Source organism: Bubalus bubalis, chromosome 4 (assembly GCF_019923935.1).
Source record: "Bubalus bubalis isolate 160015118507 breed Murrah chromosome 4, NDDB_SH_1, whole genome shotgun sequence".
In the NCBI taxonomy this organism is placed as follows: Eukaryota; Metazoa; Chordata; class Mammalia; order Artiodactyla; family Bovidae; genus Bubalus; species Bubalus bubalis.
Genome location: NC_059160.1, coordinates 162,723,948 through 162,743,189, shown reverse-complemented (window position 1 = coordinate 162,743,189; position 19,242 = coordinate 162,723,948). Strand labels below are relative to the sequence as shown.

General features: G+C 47.8%; 1 protein-coding gene across 1 annotated transcript in view; it reads left to right on the top strand.

Annotated features, from left to right (window-relative positions):
* The first annotated feature begins 11,548 nt into the window (after positions 1 to 11,548).
* Positions 11,549 to 19,242, top strand: part of DRGX (dorsal root ganglia homeobox) — a 33,651-nt gene continuing 25,957 nt past the window's right edge. The window contains exons 1-3 of the mRNA XM_025284919.3: positions 11,549 to 11,698; positions 15,778 to 15,875; positions 16,727 to 16,828. Coding sequence (XP_025140704.1) covers positions 11,665 to 11,698; positions 15,778 to 15,875; positions 16,727 to 16,828 — 234 coding nt within the window. The 5' untranslated portion in view covers positions 11,549 to 11,664. The remainder of the gene's footprint in view (positions 11,699 to 15,777; positions 15,876 to 16,726; positions 16,829 to 19,242) is intronic.

Below are 19,242 nucleotides of genomic sequence, written 5' to 3'. Positions count from 1 at the left end.
GTGTAAGGTCGACAATAAAATGTTAATAATGGTTCTCTTAGGTTGTAAGATTGTGGATGTTTTAAATTGCGTTGTCTTATGTGCTTTTTAAAAATTATCTTCACATTCAATTCATTGATTTTTTCCTTTAAACACTTTTTCTGAGGAGCAGAATAAAAGGAACCTATCACTTCAAAAAAATCTATTCACTTAAAAAAACTTATAATCTATTATAAGTTCAGATGCCCTCAGATGTCAGGTAGAAATGATCTTTGTGTAAAGGGACCAGTGTTACAAAGAGGCAGGGTGTGGACCTTGGTCAGTGGTGTTCCATACGATCGTTTTCACATTTCAAACATAATAAAGCCAATATCGATTCTGGTTGAACAACAACAAAACTTTCTCCACAATAGCCAAGTGGACACCCCTTCAGAAATTAAAAATTGAGGATCCTTTCCCCTTCCCCCATTTCTTCACTGGTACCTCCCCCATCCAAACTCTATTTCTTGGTTAAAGGGGCAAAGGTGGTGAGAGGTCAGAGCCCACACAGACAATCTTGGGATAGCAAAGGCAGACAGGGCATCCCTTAGATAGGACAGAATTTAGCACAGGCTTTGCCAGTTAGGGGCTGGACCAGACAGGACATTGAGGGAGAGGGAGGGAGGGAGGGAACAGGGAGAGAGACAGGGAAGATGCAAAAGCAGAGAGGCTATTACCCATTCCCCAAGCCCGCGCCTCTGTAGTGCCGGGGCCTCACACATGCTAAGCTCCACCACCACATCTATGGAGCCTTTTACCACATCATAAGGCACTTCTTCTGAGATGGGAATCATTTATCTGCTGCAGATGAGGAGATGATGTTCAGGAGCTGGAAAGCAGCACAGGGGATTTCAGATGCGAGGCACCATGTACATTCTAGTACTGCGGTTGTGAAGTGGGGAGAGCAAAAGCCCTCAAATGATTTGAGTCAAGTTGGGCAAAACAGCCTAGAAGAGCTTTCCTCCTGTAAGACCGCACGGTGTGGCCACATTGCTTGTGATTGTCTCAGAAGCGACTGCCTGTGACTATTCAAAAGCCCTCTGCAGCAATTAGTAAGAGATACAGGAGTGAGGAGACAATTGGTTGGCCCTTGATTCAGGTACTTCTCTGTGCCCCGGCTTATCCTAGGGAACACCGAAGGACACAGCCCAGCACTGGAGGGAGAGGCACTGGTCGCCAAATGCTCTGCTGATGTCCTTGTCCTCCTGAACCTGAGCCCGTAGAGCTTGTCTCATTCCTATGTGTTCTGCATTGCGTGTCTAGGAGAAGGTGCTAGGCACTGGGCTAAGGGCAGAGAATGTCATGATGGACCCACGCGGACCTGTTCTCTACCTTCAAGGCTTTTAGTCTACTTGGGGAGATAATATTAGAAAAAAAAAATCACACAAATAAACAAAATTAAGCAATTTTAAGCATAGTGAAAGAATAGCCATCTCTTGCACACATGGCTCTCCGTGAGCAACTGTTGGAGGAGTGAGAGGGAAGAAGAGGAAAGCTGGAGCTTCAGCATGGCATCAGGGAAGCTTCGCAGGAGCCCCCCACTTCCCTGGCAAAGCTGAGCCTGTCCATCACTGCTTCAGCTGCCCTCCTGCAGCAGCTGGGCTCAGCCTCTCTGGCCGGGACTCTGGACCATGCGGCTGGGGGTCTGGGAGGGGGCAGCCTTAGGGAGCAGGGGTCTGTCCTTCCAGGGTACAGCCTCTCACTGGAACCTGGACTTTGGTGAGCTCTGCTACAGTGGTTATGAGAGGCTTTCCTGACACAGCAACCTCCTCAGTCCCTGGGGGTTTTGTGTACAAATGCATCCCCTGAAGGCACCTGGCACAGACTGGGACTCCACAGCTATGTTGTGGAATGAATGAAGAAACGGATGGATGGACAGGTAAATACATGAGGATGTCCCCAGTGTGTATCAGTATGCCAAGCTGAGGCTTGCCACTCGCCAGGCTGGCCTGTGGGGCACTGTGGGCTGATCGGTGATAGGGCAGAGTGGTGGGAACTGCCTGCACCAGCCTTGCTCAGACATCAGTCAGTTTCATTCAGTGAATATTTATGCTGAAATCTGAATGGGCTCTTAGAGGCTCCCTCCGAGTGAGGCAGGCAGGAGGGAAGGAAGGCAAAGTGGGCCCTCCTCTTGGAGTGTGCTGAGAAGCTCTGCTCCATACACCCAGGGCATGTCCATGCTGGGCAGGATCGTGGTGAGCTGAGTCACAAAGGCAGAACCAGAGAGTGTGAGGGGAGCTGTGAATTGGCTGTGGGGGCAGGGCCAGTAGCTTGGAAGAGGCGGGGTCTGACCACAGACAGCAGTGGGCTGGTCAGAAAAGAAGGGGGGCTACCTCTAAATCCAGGTTTGCAAGGATGTCACAGAGAAGTCACAGTTCCGAAGCACCTACTGGGTGTGTGTGTGTGTGTGTGTGTGTGAGTGTGTGTGTGTGTGAGAGAGAGACAGAAACAGCGAGAGAGAATAAGGTACTGATGTTCTGATGTACTGATGGCCAGCCAGATACTGAAAGGCAGGCATTGTCAATCTTGCTTTATAGACAAGAAAGGGGTTTAAGAAGCCAAAGTTAACCCCAAGTCTGTGTGATTACAAACCTACTCCCTTTGCACCGTAGATGTTTACATAATTCGAGTCTATTAGAAATTAGAAAGCTTTTATTGTGCTTACTAATATTCATGTTGCAAACATTTCATTTCTTTAATAGTCATTTCAATTAAATTCTACACATTTATTGAACACTTAGCATGGACAATTGACTGTATTTTGTTTCAGGAGAAACATGTCTTGTTAAAGAGGGCCAGTCAAGAGCGCAAGGCTTGTGGCTGGGAGACGGACTCCAGTCCTGCTTCTGTTGTCAACCAGTCCATCCAGGTGCCACCTCCCCACTTCCCCTTAACGTTCAGCAACTCTGTTATTTTATTCTTATGGGGAGAACTGTTTTACACTGAAGGGTTGACCTTGAAAGCTATTTGTCCTAGAGGTTTATTGGTGAGATCATTTAGATTTGGAGACAGATCTTTCTTCTATTTTAGGCTGGATCCTATTTAAGATTTCCTTGGATTGATTTCATTTTATTTTCAGCAACTTATTATGATGTCTTTAATAATAGCCAGCTACAATTAACAACTAAATGTTGCTAAAATGATGTTGCTCCAAGTCAGTGACTTCAGTAGATCCACAGAGTAGTCCTGGATGTCGGGATCTTAGAAATTGATTCCTGTAGGTTCAGCTTTAGGACATATCCCAGACTATGGTCCAGCTCCCTAAGACTTTCCCTGCAGCAGGAATTGGGAAGCAAGAGGCTGAGGGCTGATACTGAGCCTTGTCAAGACCCTTGGGCTCTGGTGTGATGGCCAGGATACTGAGGAGCAAGGGGAGACTCGGTTGTACGCTCTGGGCAGAGAGGGTGCTTCTCCATCTGAATCTGCAAAAGGATGCAGGAGCATCCTGGGAGCCCCTCCCCCAGCAGGAGGTGGGCTATATCATGAAAGCTGCCCTTCTAGAGAGCTCTCTAGGGCAGAGGAGAGAAGACCAGTGAATCCAGTGCCTTTCAGAGCAGTACCAGATGGTGCCAGTTTCCCTTCTCCCTGCTCCCTCCCATTTCCTTTCCTATCCAAAACCTCTAGAGTTTGGCTCCTGTGGCCAGAGATCAGGTCTGTGTCTCCTGTGCCTAGCACGAGGGGTTGCTAGATAAATGTTTACAGAAGTGGACTGAACTAGACTCTGAAACTCCAGGGACTGTGGACTCTGTCTTCCTCAATATACCCCTTTCCTATCCTAATATTTGATAAGAATGCATTAACAGTCTGGAAATTATGCTAGACTCACAGAATTTATGTCAGAGGTAGGAAAGTCAAATGTCTGCAGGAACCTGGTGGGTCACACAAATATGAGCGGCGACCTGGAGGAAAGTAGGGTGGAACAGTGAGGGCTGTAGGCAGGTAGAGTCCACACGCCCAGGCTAAAGGCACTCAATTTGAATTTCTAAAAGATTTCTCGTGGCCAGGTAAAACGCCTCTGATACAGCTTAAAGGGCCTTGGTTTAGGTTTTCTAGCCCAATAGGTGTGTGCTGAGTAATACTCAGCAAACCAAGCAAAGAAGCATGAAGGGAAAACTGTAAGGAAACAAGCTTGGTCGACTGGCAGACGGGGCAGGAGAAGGTGCCAGAGAGGGACTCTCCCCGTGGTGCTGCTTCAGCCCAAGGTGGACTCATCTTGGAGACAGCCAGAAGAGGCATGTGCCATCTCTAAGGATCCAGAGCAGCTCAGAGGAGCATCTCTCCAGGCATGTGGCCCCCTAGTGGATCACAGTAGTGGCAAGACAACAATAACAATCATGATTGTGTAACAGTTGTAGCAAATGTGTGGTTGTTACCTGCTGGGCATTGTTTTCAGTATTTCTCCCCTCCCCTTAATTGAACAAGATAGCCTTTGTTTTTTTAGAGCAATTTTCTATGCATAGCCTCCCCATTATCAGCACCCGCATCAGATGTTACAGTCAGTGAACCAACCCTGACTTATCATAATCACCCAGAGCTCGGAGTTCATATTAGGGTTCATTCTTGGTGTTGTAGTCTTTGGGTTGTAACAAAAGTATAGTGACCTGTATCCATCACTGTGATATACAGAATATTTTCACTGCCCTAAGCCCTTTAGCACTGTTTTTAATCTTCCCACCAGAACTTGATGTAGGCGTTTTTATCCCCTCTTTGTGTAGAAAGTCATGGGGGTCTTGAAAGGGCGTGTGACCGGCTCAAGCTCACCTTGCTCCTGAGGACTGGAGCCACACAGACTCTTCAGGCAGCGGGCCTGCCTCGGGCACAATGCTTTCTCACCTTGTGAGGATCAGGCAGACTGGAGCCAGGTAGGAGAGCCCCCAAGAACCATATGGGACACGCTCTGTCCTGCGGCCACTGCAGGTGGGGTTACTGGACGCCGGCTTGTGTTTAAGTAGCTGCTCTTACTTTCACATGACAGTGAAACTAACGAATGATGGGAAATTTCCAAGATGATAAAATGCCTATCTTTTCCTTGTTGTGTGTGTGTGTGTGTGTGTATGTGTATATGGGGGTGTGTGTGTGTGTATGGGGGTGTGTGTGTGTATATGGGTGTGTGTGTGTATATATGTGTGTGTGTGTGTATGTGTGTGTGTGTAAGTATGGGTGTGTGTATATGGGTGTGTGTGTGTATGGGTGTGTGTGTGTGTATGGGTGTGTGTGTATGGGTGTGTGTGTGTGTGTGTATGGGTGTGTGTGTGTATATGGGTGTGTGTGTATGTGTGTGTGTGTATATGGGTGTGTGTGTGTATGGGTGTGTGTGTGTATGTGTGTGTATGGGTGTGTGTGTGTATATGGGTGTGTGTGTGTATGGGTGTGTGTGTGTATATGGGTGTGTGTGTGTATGGGTGTGTGTGTATGGGTACGTGTGTGTGTGTATGGGTGTGTGTGTGTGTATGGGTGTGTGTGTATATATGGGTGTGTGTGTGTATGGGTGTGTGTGTGTATATGTGTGTGTGTGTATGGGTGTGTGTGTGTATGGGTGTGTGTATATGGGTGTGTATGTGTATGTGTGTGTGTGTATGTATGGGTGTGTGTGTATGGGTGTGTGTGTGTATGGGTGTGTGTGTATAGGGGTGTGTGTGTATATATGGGTGTGTGTGTATGGGTGTGTGTGTGTATATGTGTGTGTATGGGTGTGTGTGTGTATGGGTGTGTGTATATGGGTGTGTGTGTGTATGGGTGTGTGTGTGTATATGGGTGTGTGTGTGTATATGGGTGTGTGTGTGTATGGGTGTGTGTGTGTATATGGGTGTGTGTGTGTATATGGGTGTGTGTGTGTATATGGGTGTGTGTGTGTATGGGTGTGTGTGTGTGTGTATGGGTGTGTGTGTATGGGGGTGTGTGTGTGTATATGGGTGTGTGTGTATATGGGTGTGTGTGTGTATGGGTGTGTGTGTGTATGTATGGGTGTGTGTGTATGGGTGTGTGTGTGTGTGTGTATGGGTGTGTGTGTATATGGGTGTGTGTGTATGGGTGTGTGTGTGTATATGGGTGTGTGTGTGTATATGGGTGTGTGTGTGTATGGGTGTGTGTGTGTGTATATGGGTGTGTGTGTATGGGGGGGTGTGTGTGTGTATATGGGTGTGTGTGTATGGGGGTGTGTGTGTGTGTATGGGTATGTGTGTGTGTATATGGGTGTGTGTGGGTATGGGTGTGTGTATGGGTGTGTGTGTGTGTGTATGGGTGTGTGTGTATATGGGTGTGTGTGTATATATGGGTGTGTGTGTGTGTGTATGGGTGTGTGTGTGTATGTGTGTGTGTATGGGTGTGTGTGTATATGGGTGTGTGTGTGTATGGGTGTGTGTATATGGGTGTGTGTGTGTGTATGGGTGTGTGTGTGTATGGGTGTGTGTGTGTGTATATGTGTGTGTGTGTATGGGTGTGTGTGTATATGGGTGTGTGTGGGTATGGGTGTGTGTGTGTGTGTATGGGTGTGTGTGTGTGTATGGGTGTGTGTGTATATGGGTGTGTGTGTATATATGGGTGTGTGTGTGTATGGGTGTGTGTGTGTGTATGTGTGTGTGTGTATGGGTGTGTGTGTGTATATGGGTGTGTGTGTGTATGGGTGTGGGTGTGTGTGTATGGGTGTGTGTGTGTATATGGGTGTGTGTGTGTGTGTTTATCCTATTCATAGTACCCCATTCATCTGGAATTTCAATTAGCTGCTATTTCCCCTACATATTCCATCATGTTTGGTAAACCAAACTTCCTTGGCTGGCCATTTCCAAAACTGCAAATGACAATAGATTTGCAGAGGATGTATGGGGTCCCTACTGAGCATGCATGTCCTGCACTTTCTGTCTTGGGAAAGCTGTGTGGCCACAGGGAACTACACCTGAGAGGCTTTAAAAGATTTAAACAGTGAAACAATATTACAGATCATCTGGACACTTTGGAAACTCGTAAACAGGAATTCAGTGTGTTCTTTTTTCCTCCCTGAAAATTGAAGTATTTTTATCTGCTTGACCCCATTGTTATGGTTTTAAACTGCGTTGACTGAAATTTTTTCTGCTAAAGAAAGTTTTGAAAGGGAGGTTGGAAAAAATCTCTTCTGAGTACAGCTGAAGCGTCAAATCCAACACAATGCATCCGGACTCAGACGATGTTGACAGTGGTGTCTCCAAATGTTTTTCCATTTTCCTAAAACAGAGCAAATGGTAAGAAATAAATACCATGTGTGATGTTGGAGACACTGACCTGGAGTTTCAACCCCCTACATTTTTTAAGGATTTGGAATTTTTTTCAGGAATCAATTAAAAATAACTCATAATTCAACAGAAGGACAATTTAGGGCTTCCAGGTATAGATGTTCCAATTTCCAGCATTTTATTGCTGCTCTTGGTATTTTTGTGATGGCAGTTCTCTCTTCATAAAGAACAAGCTTAAAATTAGAAAAATCAAACACCCATTAGAGAAAGCAGATTTACTCTCCTATTAATTGATACGGAGATGGAAAGCTACCATCACCCAGCCGGGAGCCCAGCGCGTCCCCTGCAGACATTCTCAGGGGCCAGAGCCTGGGTCAGCAACTGCCCACTTGGCCCAAGCCGAAGTTGTCTGTCTTTTAAGAGTGGAGGCTTGAATTTTCAGTGGTAGGCATGCGCTGTGCTGGGGGCACCGTTCTGTAACAGGTGCACACAAATCTTGGGGTGTGTGGTACTGTTTTCCCACTTTATTTTATTTTTTTTAAGTGAACAACCTTGAAAGTTGAACTCACTACTCTGTTCCAGCTTCTCTTTGCTCTGCTGGACAGGAGGTAAGGTAGCATGCCTGTTTAGTAACTAGAAAATGATTCTTAGAATGAAGACTGCGGCTGCTATGTATTAAATACAGAGAAGGAGCCTTTGAGGACCAACCACACAATTGCATCCTTCTAGAGACGGAAGCAACCCAGGTGGGAGTGGGGAAGGCCCGTGCTGATATAGAATCTGTTGAAATATGACCCGTGGTTTTAACTTTAAATAAGCATTCCCGTCCTAATAGAAGCCCCCTCTAATGTCTCCTGCAGCTTTGATTTTGGAACACGTCACATTCCTCATTAAAGCAATCACTGTTAAAACATAAAGCAACACAGGATTTATTTCTTCATTAAACTGATGATCCGTATATGAAGCCAATTAACATTATGAGTCTGGTGAACATCAAGTGTAAAGAGGTTAGAGAAAATTAAAAGCAGTCACCTTGGTCTTTAGATAAAGAAAGTACACTTTTAGGTTGTAAATTATCAGAGTGTCCAAGCGGGACAGATCGGTGAATTTGGTTAATTGGAAAATACATTTTACCGCACAAGAATTAAGAAAAATAACCTTTTCGTTACCGAAGATCTTTTTTAGAGGGGAGGGAAATGGTAGCAATACGTGTTAGTCACCTCTTTCCGGTCCCGGCCCGGAGGGTCGGAAACAATCCGAGGAAAAAAAGAGCCGTCATCAAAGTTTGCTGTAGCCTTTACTTTCCGTGATTGCTTGGTTGGTTGTTTATTCGCTGTTTTGCCAACAGGAACAAGCCCGGCCTCGAGTCTGGGGGAGAGGAACTTTGGGGAAACGAGACCGAGGGTCCCGCTGGCTCTGAGCCCCGCTCTGGGTGAGTGTTTTGCGGGAGCCCGGCTAAGCGTCCCAGCGGGGAGACAGCCAGGCTCGGGTGCGGGACGCTGGGAAGGCCGGGACTAGACGGAGAGCGGCAGTGGGACGCTTCCCAGCTGGCGGCGCGGGGCAGAAGCTGGGCGTTGGGCTGCGGAACGGAGAGCTCGGCCCCTGCTGCGAGCACTGAGCGAGCGTCCCAAGTAACTTTCTCGTTTGGGACAAGAAGAGGATGGGGATCGGCTCCCAACACCCAGAATCTGGCGGGGTGCGTCCCGCCGCCGCGGAGCACAGGGCCGCAGAGGGGACCCTGTGACTGGTCGCTTCCCTTAGCCTCCCGGTGGAAACAGGTGCCGCTGTCCAGGGTTCTGACCGACAGGGAGGCTCGGGGAGCGCCCTGCCTGCAGACCCAGGACAAGCCTGTCCAGTGCCTAGGACATCTCTGGGCCTTGACAGGAAACTGCTTCGGCCGATGTCAGGAATGGGGACCTGAGATGGGCTTGGACCTAGTTGGTTTTGGGGGCCAACGCGGCGCTGGGCGCCTGGTTCCTAGGGTTCCTACACAGATACTCAGGTGCTCCTTGGAGCATCTTGTGGAGCCAGCCCAGATGTTTTCCTCACCTCGCTTCACAGGCACTCGGCTCCGAAGCGCGCAGGGTGCTTGCAGGAGGCCGCCTAGGGTAAGTAGGTGTTTGAGGGAGCTTTTGGCAGACCCTGGCACTCAAGGGGGAGACTCCGACTCTTGAAAAGAACTCCAGAGAGCACGGGTGCTCTGAGGGAGACAGAGAGCACGCGCTGAGCTTCCTGGCCTGGGCTGAAATAGGGTCGGTTCTCAGGGCTCTAGCCCTTTCCGGATGGAGTGGAAATGGCTCTCTCACTACCCCGCCAGCCCAGCTTGCAATTGCGCCCGCCGCCCAGACCTGCAGGCATGCTCCCCGCTGGCGGGTCGACTGGACTCCTGGAGTCGGTGGCCCTGGCGAAGCTGGCGCCGCGGGCTCTCTCCACTCAGAATCCAGCCAGCGTTTCCAGTGGTTTCTTCCTTGAGATGAGGTCGGCTTTCTGCGCCTGGGTGGGCTGAGCTCAGGAGGGGCCTCTGAAGTGTAGCGGCCCTGATTTGTCTCTGAGGAAGCGGTCCTGGTTCTTCTTCCTGGCGGTTTTCAGAGGCCATCCACGGGTGGTCCAGGGCCCTGGCAGTCAATCTGCCCTCCAGTTCGATGCACCTTCTTTGGGGGTGGGTGTCCACGTGTGGGCCCCCAGGCCTTTTGTTTCCCACTCACTGTGTCTTTAAGATCAAGGCTGGATCCCAGGCGATGCAGGGACCCGACCTACTGCCTCGCCAGGGATCCTGAACACAGCATTAGAATGTTTATAAAATATTCAATTTATTCAGTCTGTCCAAGAAGCCATCGTCCCAAAATAAAATCAGCAGTCTAGACGGAACACAGACACCAGAACTTATCAACAGTTGTCTGACTTGCATCTTCTGATGCATCTTGAGTGGGTCATAATACCAACTTTATTTTCAGTGGTGCATAAATTAATTACACGCATTTAATAACCAAAATATCATTATATTCCCCCTTTAATATCATAAAGGCTTTCCGCCAGGGAAGCACTTAATAGTGCAGGGGGCCGTAACGGGCTATTATCCTAGTGTAATGCTATTACAGAACCAATTATGCGCCATTAGACTTGCTTTTTTTGCAGTTTATGTGATTTGATCCAATCCCGCGCCCCTGACTTGAAAATTTCAGCCCGGTACTTTAGAGTTTAATTTTCACCCAGGCAGAGGGAAGGGCGGTCTCTCTCCGCTGAGTGTCTGCCTCGGATGCATTTTAAAAGTAATTGCGAAGGGTCCCACCGCATATCATTTGCATGGAGAAGCGAACATAAATTCAGGGACCCCTTGCTGAGAACAAAATCAAACTTTCCTTTTGTACCGTCGCTTGGAAAGGGAAGCCGTGTGCAAAGAGTCCCCCCAAAACCCATCCGGTGGCGACAATTAGCAGCTCTTTGTCAATTCGCAGCCCGGGAGTCACCAGGCCTCTGACAAGGGGAGCCTAAAGTCAAGCTCCTGCGGAGAAAAAAGGTTTGAGGCAGAGGGAACTCGGGGTGGGGGTGGGGTGGAGTGGTCGAGAATAATGCCTTTTGGGGGTGGTGGTAGTGGTGATTGTTTCAACCTTCTAAAAGAAAAGAGGAAAGACATTCCTGATGTTTGCTAAGAAATGACGGATTTTTTTTTTTTTTTTACACCACGTGGGCCATTTGTAAGGCCCAGTAGACCTATCCAAGTTACTCGCTGTAGACAGCGCTGGAAATAATCAGATTAAGGCCAATTATGCGTGAGATTATAAAGGCGAGTGCTGAGCGGCGGCGCGCGCTGTAGACAGACAGCAAGACATCTGGCCACTTCCCGAGTCACTTTTCTGGTCCTGCGGGCGCCAGCCGCGCGGAGCCCCGCCCGCTGCCAGTCGAGCCGGCGAACGGACCAGAGGCGGTCGCGCTCCGGCCTTCCTCTCCCGCCGCCCGCCGAGGTACGCGCGGCTCCCCACCCACACACCGAGCCCGGTGCGGCCGGCCTGGGGCTGCCTTTGGCGCTGATGCCCTGGCGCGCTCGCCGACTCGGCTGAGGTGGCTTTGGGAGCAGGGATTGCGGTGGGGACCCCTGAGAACCGGGAACCAGACTGCGTAGGCTTGGTATTGGGGCCGAGGCTGGGGGACGTCTGTCCGGGTGGTGGACTCGAACGGAAGGGCTGCCCACAGGGTCCCCGGCTTGCGACGGCACTCCACCTCCCCTCCAGTCCCCATAGTGGGCTGAAGGCGTTGGGAGGGGGTTTTCCAGGAAGAGAGCGCCCAGTGCGCTCCTGGGCCGGGTGGAGGCTAAGGCAGAGGGAGACTTAGACTCTATCGCTGTTTGCTCTGCAGCCGGGCCAGATCGACGCGTACGCGTGCCTTGGCGGTCCTGCGGTCACCCTCCCGAGTCCTGGCCGTGCAGTCGATCGGGCCGTCGGCGATGTTTTATTTCCACTGTCCACCACAGCTAGAGGGTGAGTAAGCGCCAAGCTGAAGCTGCTCCAAAAGGCCGGTGCCCGCCAGAAAGGGCCCAAGCGGCAGCTGGGGCTGGTTAGGTTAGGTCCCCGCTTGGAGAGAGGCGCAGCCACCCGCAGTTGGGTAGAGGCCCCCTAGACCCCTCCCCACATCCCGCTCCAGCCTTCCGCCCCCGTGGCCACCTGCCTCCTACCTCCCCCATCCCTGCCTGGGCTGGTCGGCCCCAGGCAATGTGCCCTGCCAGGACGGGCAGATCCTCCTAGCACAGATGCTGGTGTTACGCCTCTAATTGAGACTCCCCTGCCCAGGGGGCTGCATCAATCTTTCACGGTGGACTAGGTGGCCTGCATGGCCCAACCACCCTCTGCCAGGCTGCTCTCATTCCCTGCCCAAGGCAGTCTTGCTCAGGGTCCTCAAGGTCTGCTCCAGGACAACATGGCCCTCAGGAGTCCGGTGGCCTTGCCCACCAAGTGCCCTGGCATGGCTCCTCCTCTGTGACTCACTGGTTTTCTGACACCCAATGCTAACCAGTTCCCACTCCCATGGGCATCCCATGGCCAGGGTTTGGGTCTTTGAGGGTCTCCAGTTCTTAGAATCAATTTCCCTTCAGGAACCTTGGTATGGCCCCTGCCGTAGGTTGTTAGGTGGGGATAAGTTGGTGAGAAGGGGAGAGCTTGGATGGCTGGTCTTGAGGACTCCTCAGGGGTGGACCCTCCACAAACTGAGGAGATTACTAATGCCTCAGGCAAATGCAGAGCCACACACTCTGGCCCTTTAACAGTGCCTTCCTCAGACCAGTAGTCTCAGGACATATAACTGGGAGCAATACCAAGACTTGGTTTTGGCAACCTACTCCTCTGATTTATTTGGGGGTGGGGGAGGTGAGTGAGTTTTGGAGGTAAAGAAATCAAAGGCATGGGGCAGGGCGAAAGGTAGCGAGACGGTGGAGGACCTGAAATATCAGAGCATGCTCCTTCACCTTGCGCTGGTTACCTGCAGCAGTAGCCGGCTTCAGCTGGGCCATACGCAAGGGATTTCAGAAAGTTTGTTTTGTTTTTTCCATAGAAGCTTTTAAGAGTTCAGTAAGATTTTCTAAAGCAGGCTAAGGAAGACCAGTGTTCAAGCCCTGCCAGCTTGATCAGCATTCCTAAGAAGGGAAGGACAGACACGTGACTGCATTTTACCTCCTTTTACTCCCAAGGACCCATGCTGATGGGCTTTATAAAGGTCTGAGAGATTCATCCCCTGACCTAGGACTGCAGGGAGAGCCTCTACTTTTGCAGTAGACACACCTTTTCTGCATATCTGAATCTCGGGTTTGGACTGATTGGTATTCGGCAGCTCACCTCTCCAGTTAAAGTGGGATGGTTGAGATTTGGGCATTTAGCGCATGGTGGGCTGCCAGGGTGACTGAAGGGGAAAGTCCAGCCTGCAGAGTGGGTTGCAGAAGTCACTTGGGGAGAGCCTTGGCCAGCCTGTCGTGGCCCCAGAGCACTGAGCTGCTGCTAACCTCGGCTCAGCCCAACTTTCTTTTCTGCATCTGGGCACATCCCACCTCAATGGTGATTCTGATTTCTGTGACCAGAAGAAAAGGAAATGGGATTTTAATAACTTTTTTATTCCTTGGCTGATGTGTTTCAAAGCCAGCTTTACAGAAAGGGGTGTTTTATTTTAGTTTAGTCTTGCTGGGGAGGAGATGACTGCTGCAGATGGAAAGGCTGAGGACAGATCTTTGAAATCTGACATCTTGTTATTGCCTATTGGCTTTTTAATTTTTATTAATCTAGAAAGTCATACAGGTGAGAGCAAACATGGCTCATAGTCTCACTTCTTGGTTAATTTTGCTGAAGTTAAATTAAAAAGGACTACATCTACCTGTTCAGAAAATTCGAATAGAACAGAAACTTGGACACAGAAAAGTGAGATCCTCCTTCTCTATCTCTGTTTCTAAAGATACTCCCTATTGTTGGTTTCTTGTGATTTATTCAAGAAAAATATGTTTTTACCTGCATTTACCCTCATGTATGTATTTTTGCCTGTATAGGTTGTGCCTTCTTTGTACTGAGATCATACTGCCACATCACTCAGTGCTTGGTTTTTCCTCTTCTTAATACAGGTTTTGGTGATTTTTCTGTGTTAACATATGCAGATCTACCGGCTTATTTTAAACGGCTATGTAGTATTCCGTTATATGTCGCACAGAAAATGTCTACGGTTGGGCACTTTGGTTGTTTCCATTTTTTCCTGTTATCATGTTACCAGGAACAATATTCTCTCTCTATTTTGGCACACTTTTTAAGTATATTTATAGACTAAATACCCGTATATACACTTAAAATTTTGGGCAGATATTGTCAAATTATCCTCTAATAAGTCTTCACCTATTTGTGCCCCTACGAATGGTGAAGAGTGTGTAAAATGCATTAGGCTTTTATCTGTACTGGTTATAATTGTGCAGCTTATTTTTTTTTTGCAAAAATGTTTTGTTTAATTATTTAAAGCTCTAAATTTTCATAATATTATCAACCATTCTATTTATTTTCAAGTAAAAAACATGTTCTCATATTTTCCTCTTTTCTATTAGGTTGTCAATCTTTGCTCTTATTAATCTGATCAATTGTCACCCTTTTTTAGGATCCAGTATGGCATAAAGGGTTTCATTTAAAGATATTATATGTACACTTTGTGATACAATTTGGGACAAGCAAGCAGAAATTTGTGAGGCTGATTGTGACTGGAGAGTCTTAAAGGTTACCCTTCATCCTCACCAGTCAGGTGCTTTGTTTTAAAAGGAGACAATTTGGTTTCCCACAAAATAATGGGAATAAGACTGTTTAGAGTCTGTCTCTTTGAAGTTTCCAATGAGCTAGAGAAAAATATTTTGAGCATTTCAAAGAAGAAAGCAATTTGGATGAGACAATGGAGGGAGAAGTCTGCACCAGAGAGTGGAGGTCTTGTGGCATAGGATGAGGGGAGTAGCGTAATGAGTAGGAGGGACTCCTTTTAGTACACAGAATTTTAAAAAGCCCAAAGGACTTTGCTACTTTGGGCCTGAGGTCCTTCAGAGGGATAATGCCTGGGCAGTGTGACTTGTCAGCTCCTAATGCCGAGCATGCAGTGGTTCTGAGACCGGAGCCCATGGCAGGTACAGCATTCATTGGCTAATGGGAACTTGCTCATTTGTTTTATTAAGAAGTCTTTGTGGACTGTCAAGTAAATGATGCACATTTGGAAAATGATCTGAATGCACATTTGGGGCCAAACTCTGTTCCGGCTTAATACGGGCTTTGGAGGCTGCCAGGGAGGACTGTGGAAAGAATGCCTTTCTTTTCAGAGAATCAGGAGCAGTGGGTCTTTTATGAGCCTGGCCAGAGGCTGGGATGCCCTTTGAGAATGGTTCTGTTGAAGTCTGATTGGAATTCAGGACAGTCACTATTAGAGAAGATTTCTTATTAATTGACATCTATATAACAGATCCACTATGGCGCCGATGAGCTGTGACCAATGGTATTAATATTCATTTATAAACTTCTTTCTTGCTCATGCCTTGAAGTTCTAGGAGAGGAGCGCTGGGGAAATCTCTTGGAGATTTCTGTCTTCTCCCTTTCCCAGCCTTTAATCCTTATTGTTTATAGAAACAAGGAAAAGTAAAGTAACAGGTGAGCAAAAGGGAAACTTCGAGGTTTCTATTAAAGGATCAGAAGTAGAAGGGATGAGCTGAAGGTGCAGAGATGCAGCTGGAGCCAGAAAGCTGATGAAGGCTCCATCTCAAGTCAGTGACCCTTCCTGACTCAGAGGGTCCCGAATTTCACAAGTGGACTTGGCTGTCTAGGGGAGTAAGGTTGCCATCACCCTATGAAATAGGCGTAGTTGAGCTTAAAGTCAGAGATTACTGGGACAGAGAGAGACAGCGCATGAGAGAGTGGAAAAGAGGAGCAGAGAAAAACACTTTTAGCCAGACGAGGTTCCGTCTGGAGGGGACAGGCCACGGTCTCCCAGTGAGGGTGCATAGCAGGGGCTCTGCGTGAGGACCGTGGGGTGGAGCTGTGTTCAGACTGACCCAGTTTGCTCACCTCAGGCACTGCACCCTTTGGCAACCATTCCACGGGAGATTTCGACGATGGATTTCTGCGGAGAAAACAGCGCCGTAACCGGACCACGTTCACTCTTCAGCAGGTGACGATGTCCCCCTTCTGAGAGCCAGCCACTTCCTGCCTCCAAAACACTCAGAGTTTGAGCAGCTCTTCTTTGTCTTTTAAAATAAGGCCGCCGACTAATCATGTTAAACCGGATCTTTCTGCTTTCTTGAACAATTTGTGTGTCGAGGAATCTGTTTGGAGAGAGGGCAGAGGACGGCGACCTTGTTGTCATCCCAGATAGTAAATGAAGAGGCAGTGATGCTCGTGCCCATTTGTGTCAGGCCGATAATCTCGGGGACATGTTCACATCAGCCATGTAGCGATATCATTTCAACCTCGAAATAACCTTCTGAGGGAGGCAGGTCAGGTATTCTCACCCCCAGCAGATAGATGAGAAAGCCCAAGAGGTTGAGGGAATTGTAGACGGTATCGTTGTCCATCAGCGGAAGGGCTACAACTGGAGCCTTGACTTAGTGTTTCCAGGGCCCTTAAACCTATCCTTCTCCCAGAGCACCCTGGAGCAGAAAGCCTGGGCGGCTTCCGTGGAGCTGACGCAGTGAGGGCTTGTGCAAGTTGCTTCTGCTCTTCCAAGCCCTATAGTGAAAGCCCCGTGGGCTGCACTTTAAATGTAGAGGCATATACATTTTAGCTCCTCTCTCCTACCTCTTGGCGTAGCCCTGATGTTGTTAGTGAGTCTTTGCTCCTAAGTCATCGCGGTTGAAATTTTAATTCTGTGGGATCTTTTCAAAGAGCTCTTTTCTTCCTCTTCCTCCCCTATTTGATCTGTGAAATGACTTCCTCACCACTCATAGAAAATTTGAAATATGCATCTATTTCCTCTCACCTAGCCGCAACCTCTCACCGGTAAATATTTTTTCCTTTTACCAGCTAGAAGCTCTGGAGGCAGTTTTTGCCCAAACACACTATCCTGATGTCTTTACCAGAGAAGAGCTAGCCATGAAAATCAACCTCACAGAAGCCAGAGTGCAGGTAAACCTTCTTTTTAATTATTTAACTCTCTAATATTAAAACTGGCAAACTTTTTTTTTTGACATCATGACTGCAGAGTGCACATTTGGCCAAAGAAAGCAAATGAAGACTATCTGTCATTTTCATGATGCACTTTAATAACATCAACATAATGTGGAATATTAGATTAGGTTGATTAATCGGTCATTCATAATTAACTAGTGATAATGTTCTACACTAATTTGTCCGCGTCTCTAAGGTACTAAATTACATCAATGCACATCCATTTCCTTGCTTTGGAAAAAAAAAAAAAGAGCTGAGATGCTATTCTCAAAGCAGTTCTGACCGCTCTGGGGTAAGGCCGGTCAATTGCAGAGAACTCTGTTTTCATATGGGAACAGGGTAGGATCTGCTTTCCAGAAATTGCATCATGTCCAACTTTTCTCCAGTGTGTGGACTCTTTCAGCGAAGTGGATGTGAAGAACATGGGCAATTTAAAAATCTTTAAACGGCAGCATCGAAGGGCTGCCTCTGAGCCTAGTGCGGCCCGCGGTGACTGTCTCTAAGCAGGATTTCTTTTTAGAGGCTCCATGGTGATTACATTTAAGTGCACAAGCCCGTCGAGCCCAGCAGATGTGCCCGAATGCAGGAGGAATAGATTCGCAGCGCCGCCTCTCCGGGAGAGCTATTCTTTGAGCACAATTATATATTCATTTTATTTATGGGATTTCCTCCATGCTGTTTCTGTTCTTTTTTATGTAGGGGCTTGGGGTTAAGACTATGCAAAGATCTAATTGTAGGAAATATAATAGTTTGCTTTCGGTTCCCCTGGGTCATGTTAGTATCTCTTAAAAACCAATGGCTGAAGAGAGATAATGGAATTCTGAGCAGTAAATTGGGGGTTGTAAACAAATTATTTCCCCTATAATCAGATTATGTGATCCTGATTATTAAATCTGAACATGAATCATTGGTCATATGCGGGCAAATTAAACTGATTATTATTTGGAAATGAAAATCTCCTTTGGCCAGGATGCTGTTTATCCTTTCTTTTTTTAATGCCAGCTTGCCAATAGCTGCCTAAAGACTGAACTGCAAATTGAGATAAATGACACAATTATTGAGCATTCAGAAGTGCAGGATCATAACTTCTCCCTGAAAGGTGCAAGGGTGAGATAGGGGCGGTGACAGTTAGAGCTGGGGATTGCTGTTCGGGCTATTGTTGGCTGTTATGCAAACAGACAATGGTTGTGAAGCATTTGTTTAGTGAGCCTCCGTGTGGGGACATGGCTTTGCTGGCGGGAAGGGAGATGTGTTTACATTTATACCCCTTGCTCATTCAAATATGATTAATGTTCTATAAAGCAGGGTCTTAATCGAAGCTGATGTTGTCAAACAATAACTAAATAGGGAAATAAACGACTCCATCATGCTCCTTCCTCAGAAGCAGGCGAACTGTCAGTGCGAAGTCATTAAAATATGATAATGAAAAATAGCTCAATTAAATGCTGTTATAGCTGTGACCTCCATTCAATTAAGACGCCAGAAAGCGTCTGCATTTCGCTTTGCATTTAACTGCCCTAAATTTAGAATATAGATAAAATCATTATTCAATGGTTGCTGATATGTGCAATTAAAAACCAACTAGATTAAAAAAGAAAGAAACGCAGTTAAAGGAGAATGAAAATTTGGAGGTAGGGTGAGCCTCAACTCCCAGGCTCTCTCCTGGGCCAGTCTGTCCACAGGAGGAGAGGATGCCCAGGGGAATAGCAGGAGGTCTACCAAGCTTTTTTTTTTTTTTTTTTAAACCAGGACTAATCTCCCAGGAAAGATGGGAAAGAGGTTTAGCTGCATGGAGTTAAGAACAGCAGGATTTCCCTGACCTCTGGGGACACCTTGGGCCCGGTCTGCCTGGCCGCCCTGAGGCTTTCCTACAAACACAGTCTTAGTTCCCAGGGCTTAAAGAACTCCACACCCGCCTCTGAGAAGGCGCTCAGAGGAGCTGAGTCGTAAGCTGCCCCCTAACCTGGAGAGGGCGCAGGTAGCAACACCAGCCCACGGTCACTGCGTGGTTGACTGCTCTGTGCCAGGCTCCGCGCTCCGTGTTCTTCATGCGTCTCTGTTCATTTTCCCAACAGTGCTTGAGGTGGGCGGGTGGGTGGGGCACTATTATTACTCCCAAACAGTTTGGATCATGGTCCCCAGCTAAGCCACTGCCTTCAAATTGTGGATCTGCCACATAGCACTTGAATCATCTTGGACAAGTTAATCACTTTGTGTTTAGTTTTCTTATCTGTAAAATAGGGGTAGAAGAGCTGCCTGCCTGAAAAGATTGCAGTGGATTCCGAATCAGATTCACTGGGATCCAGGATTCTGAGCCGGAGCCAGCTCCAGAGTCAGTGTTTCTGTTCGGTGCACAAGTGATGTGATGATAT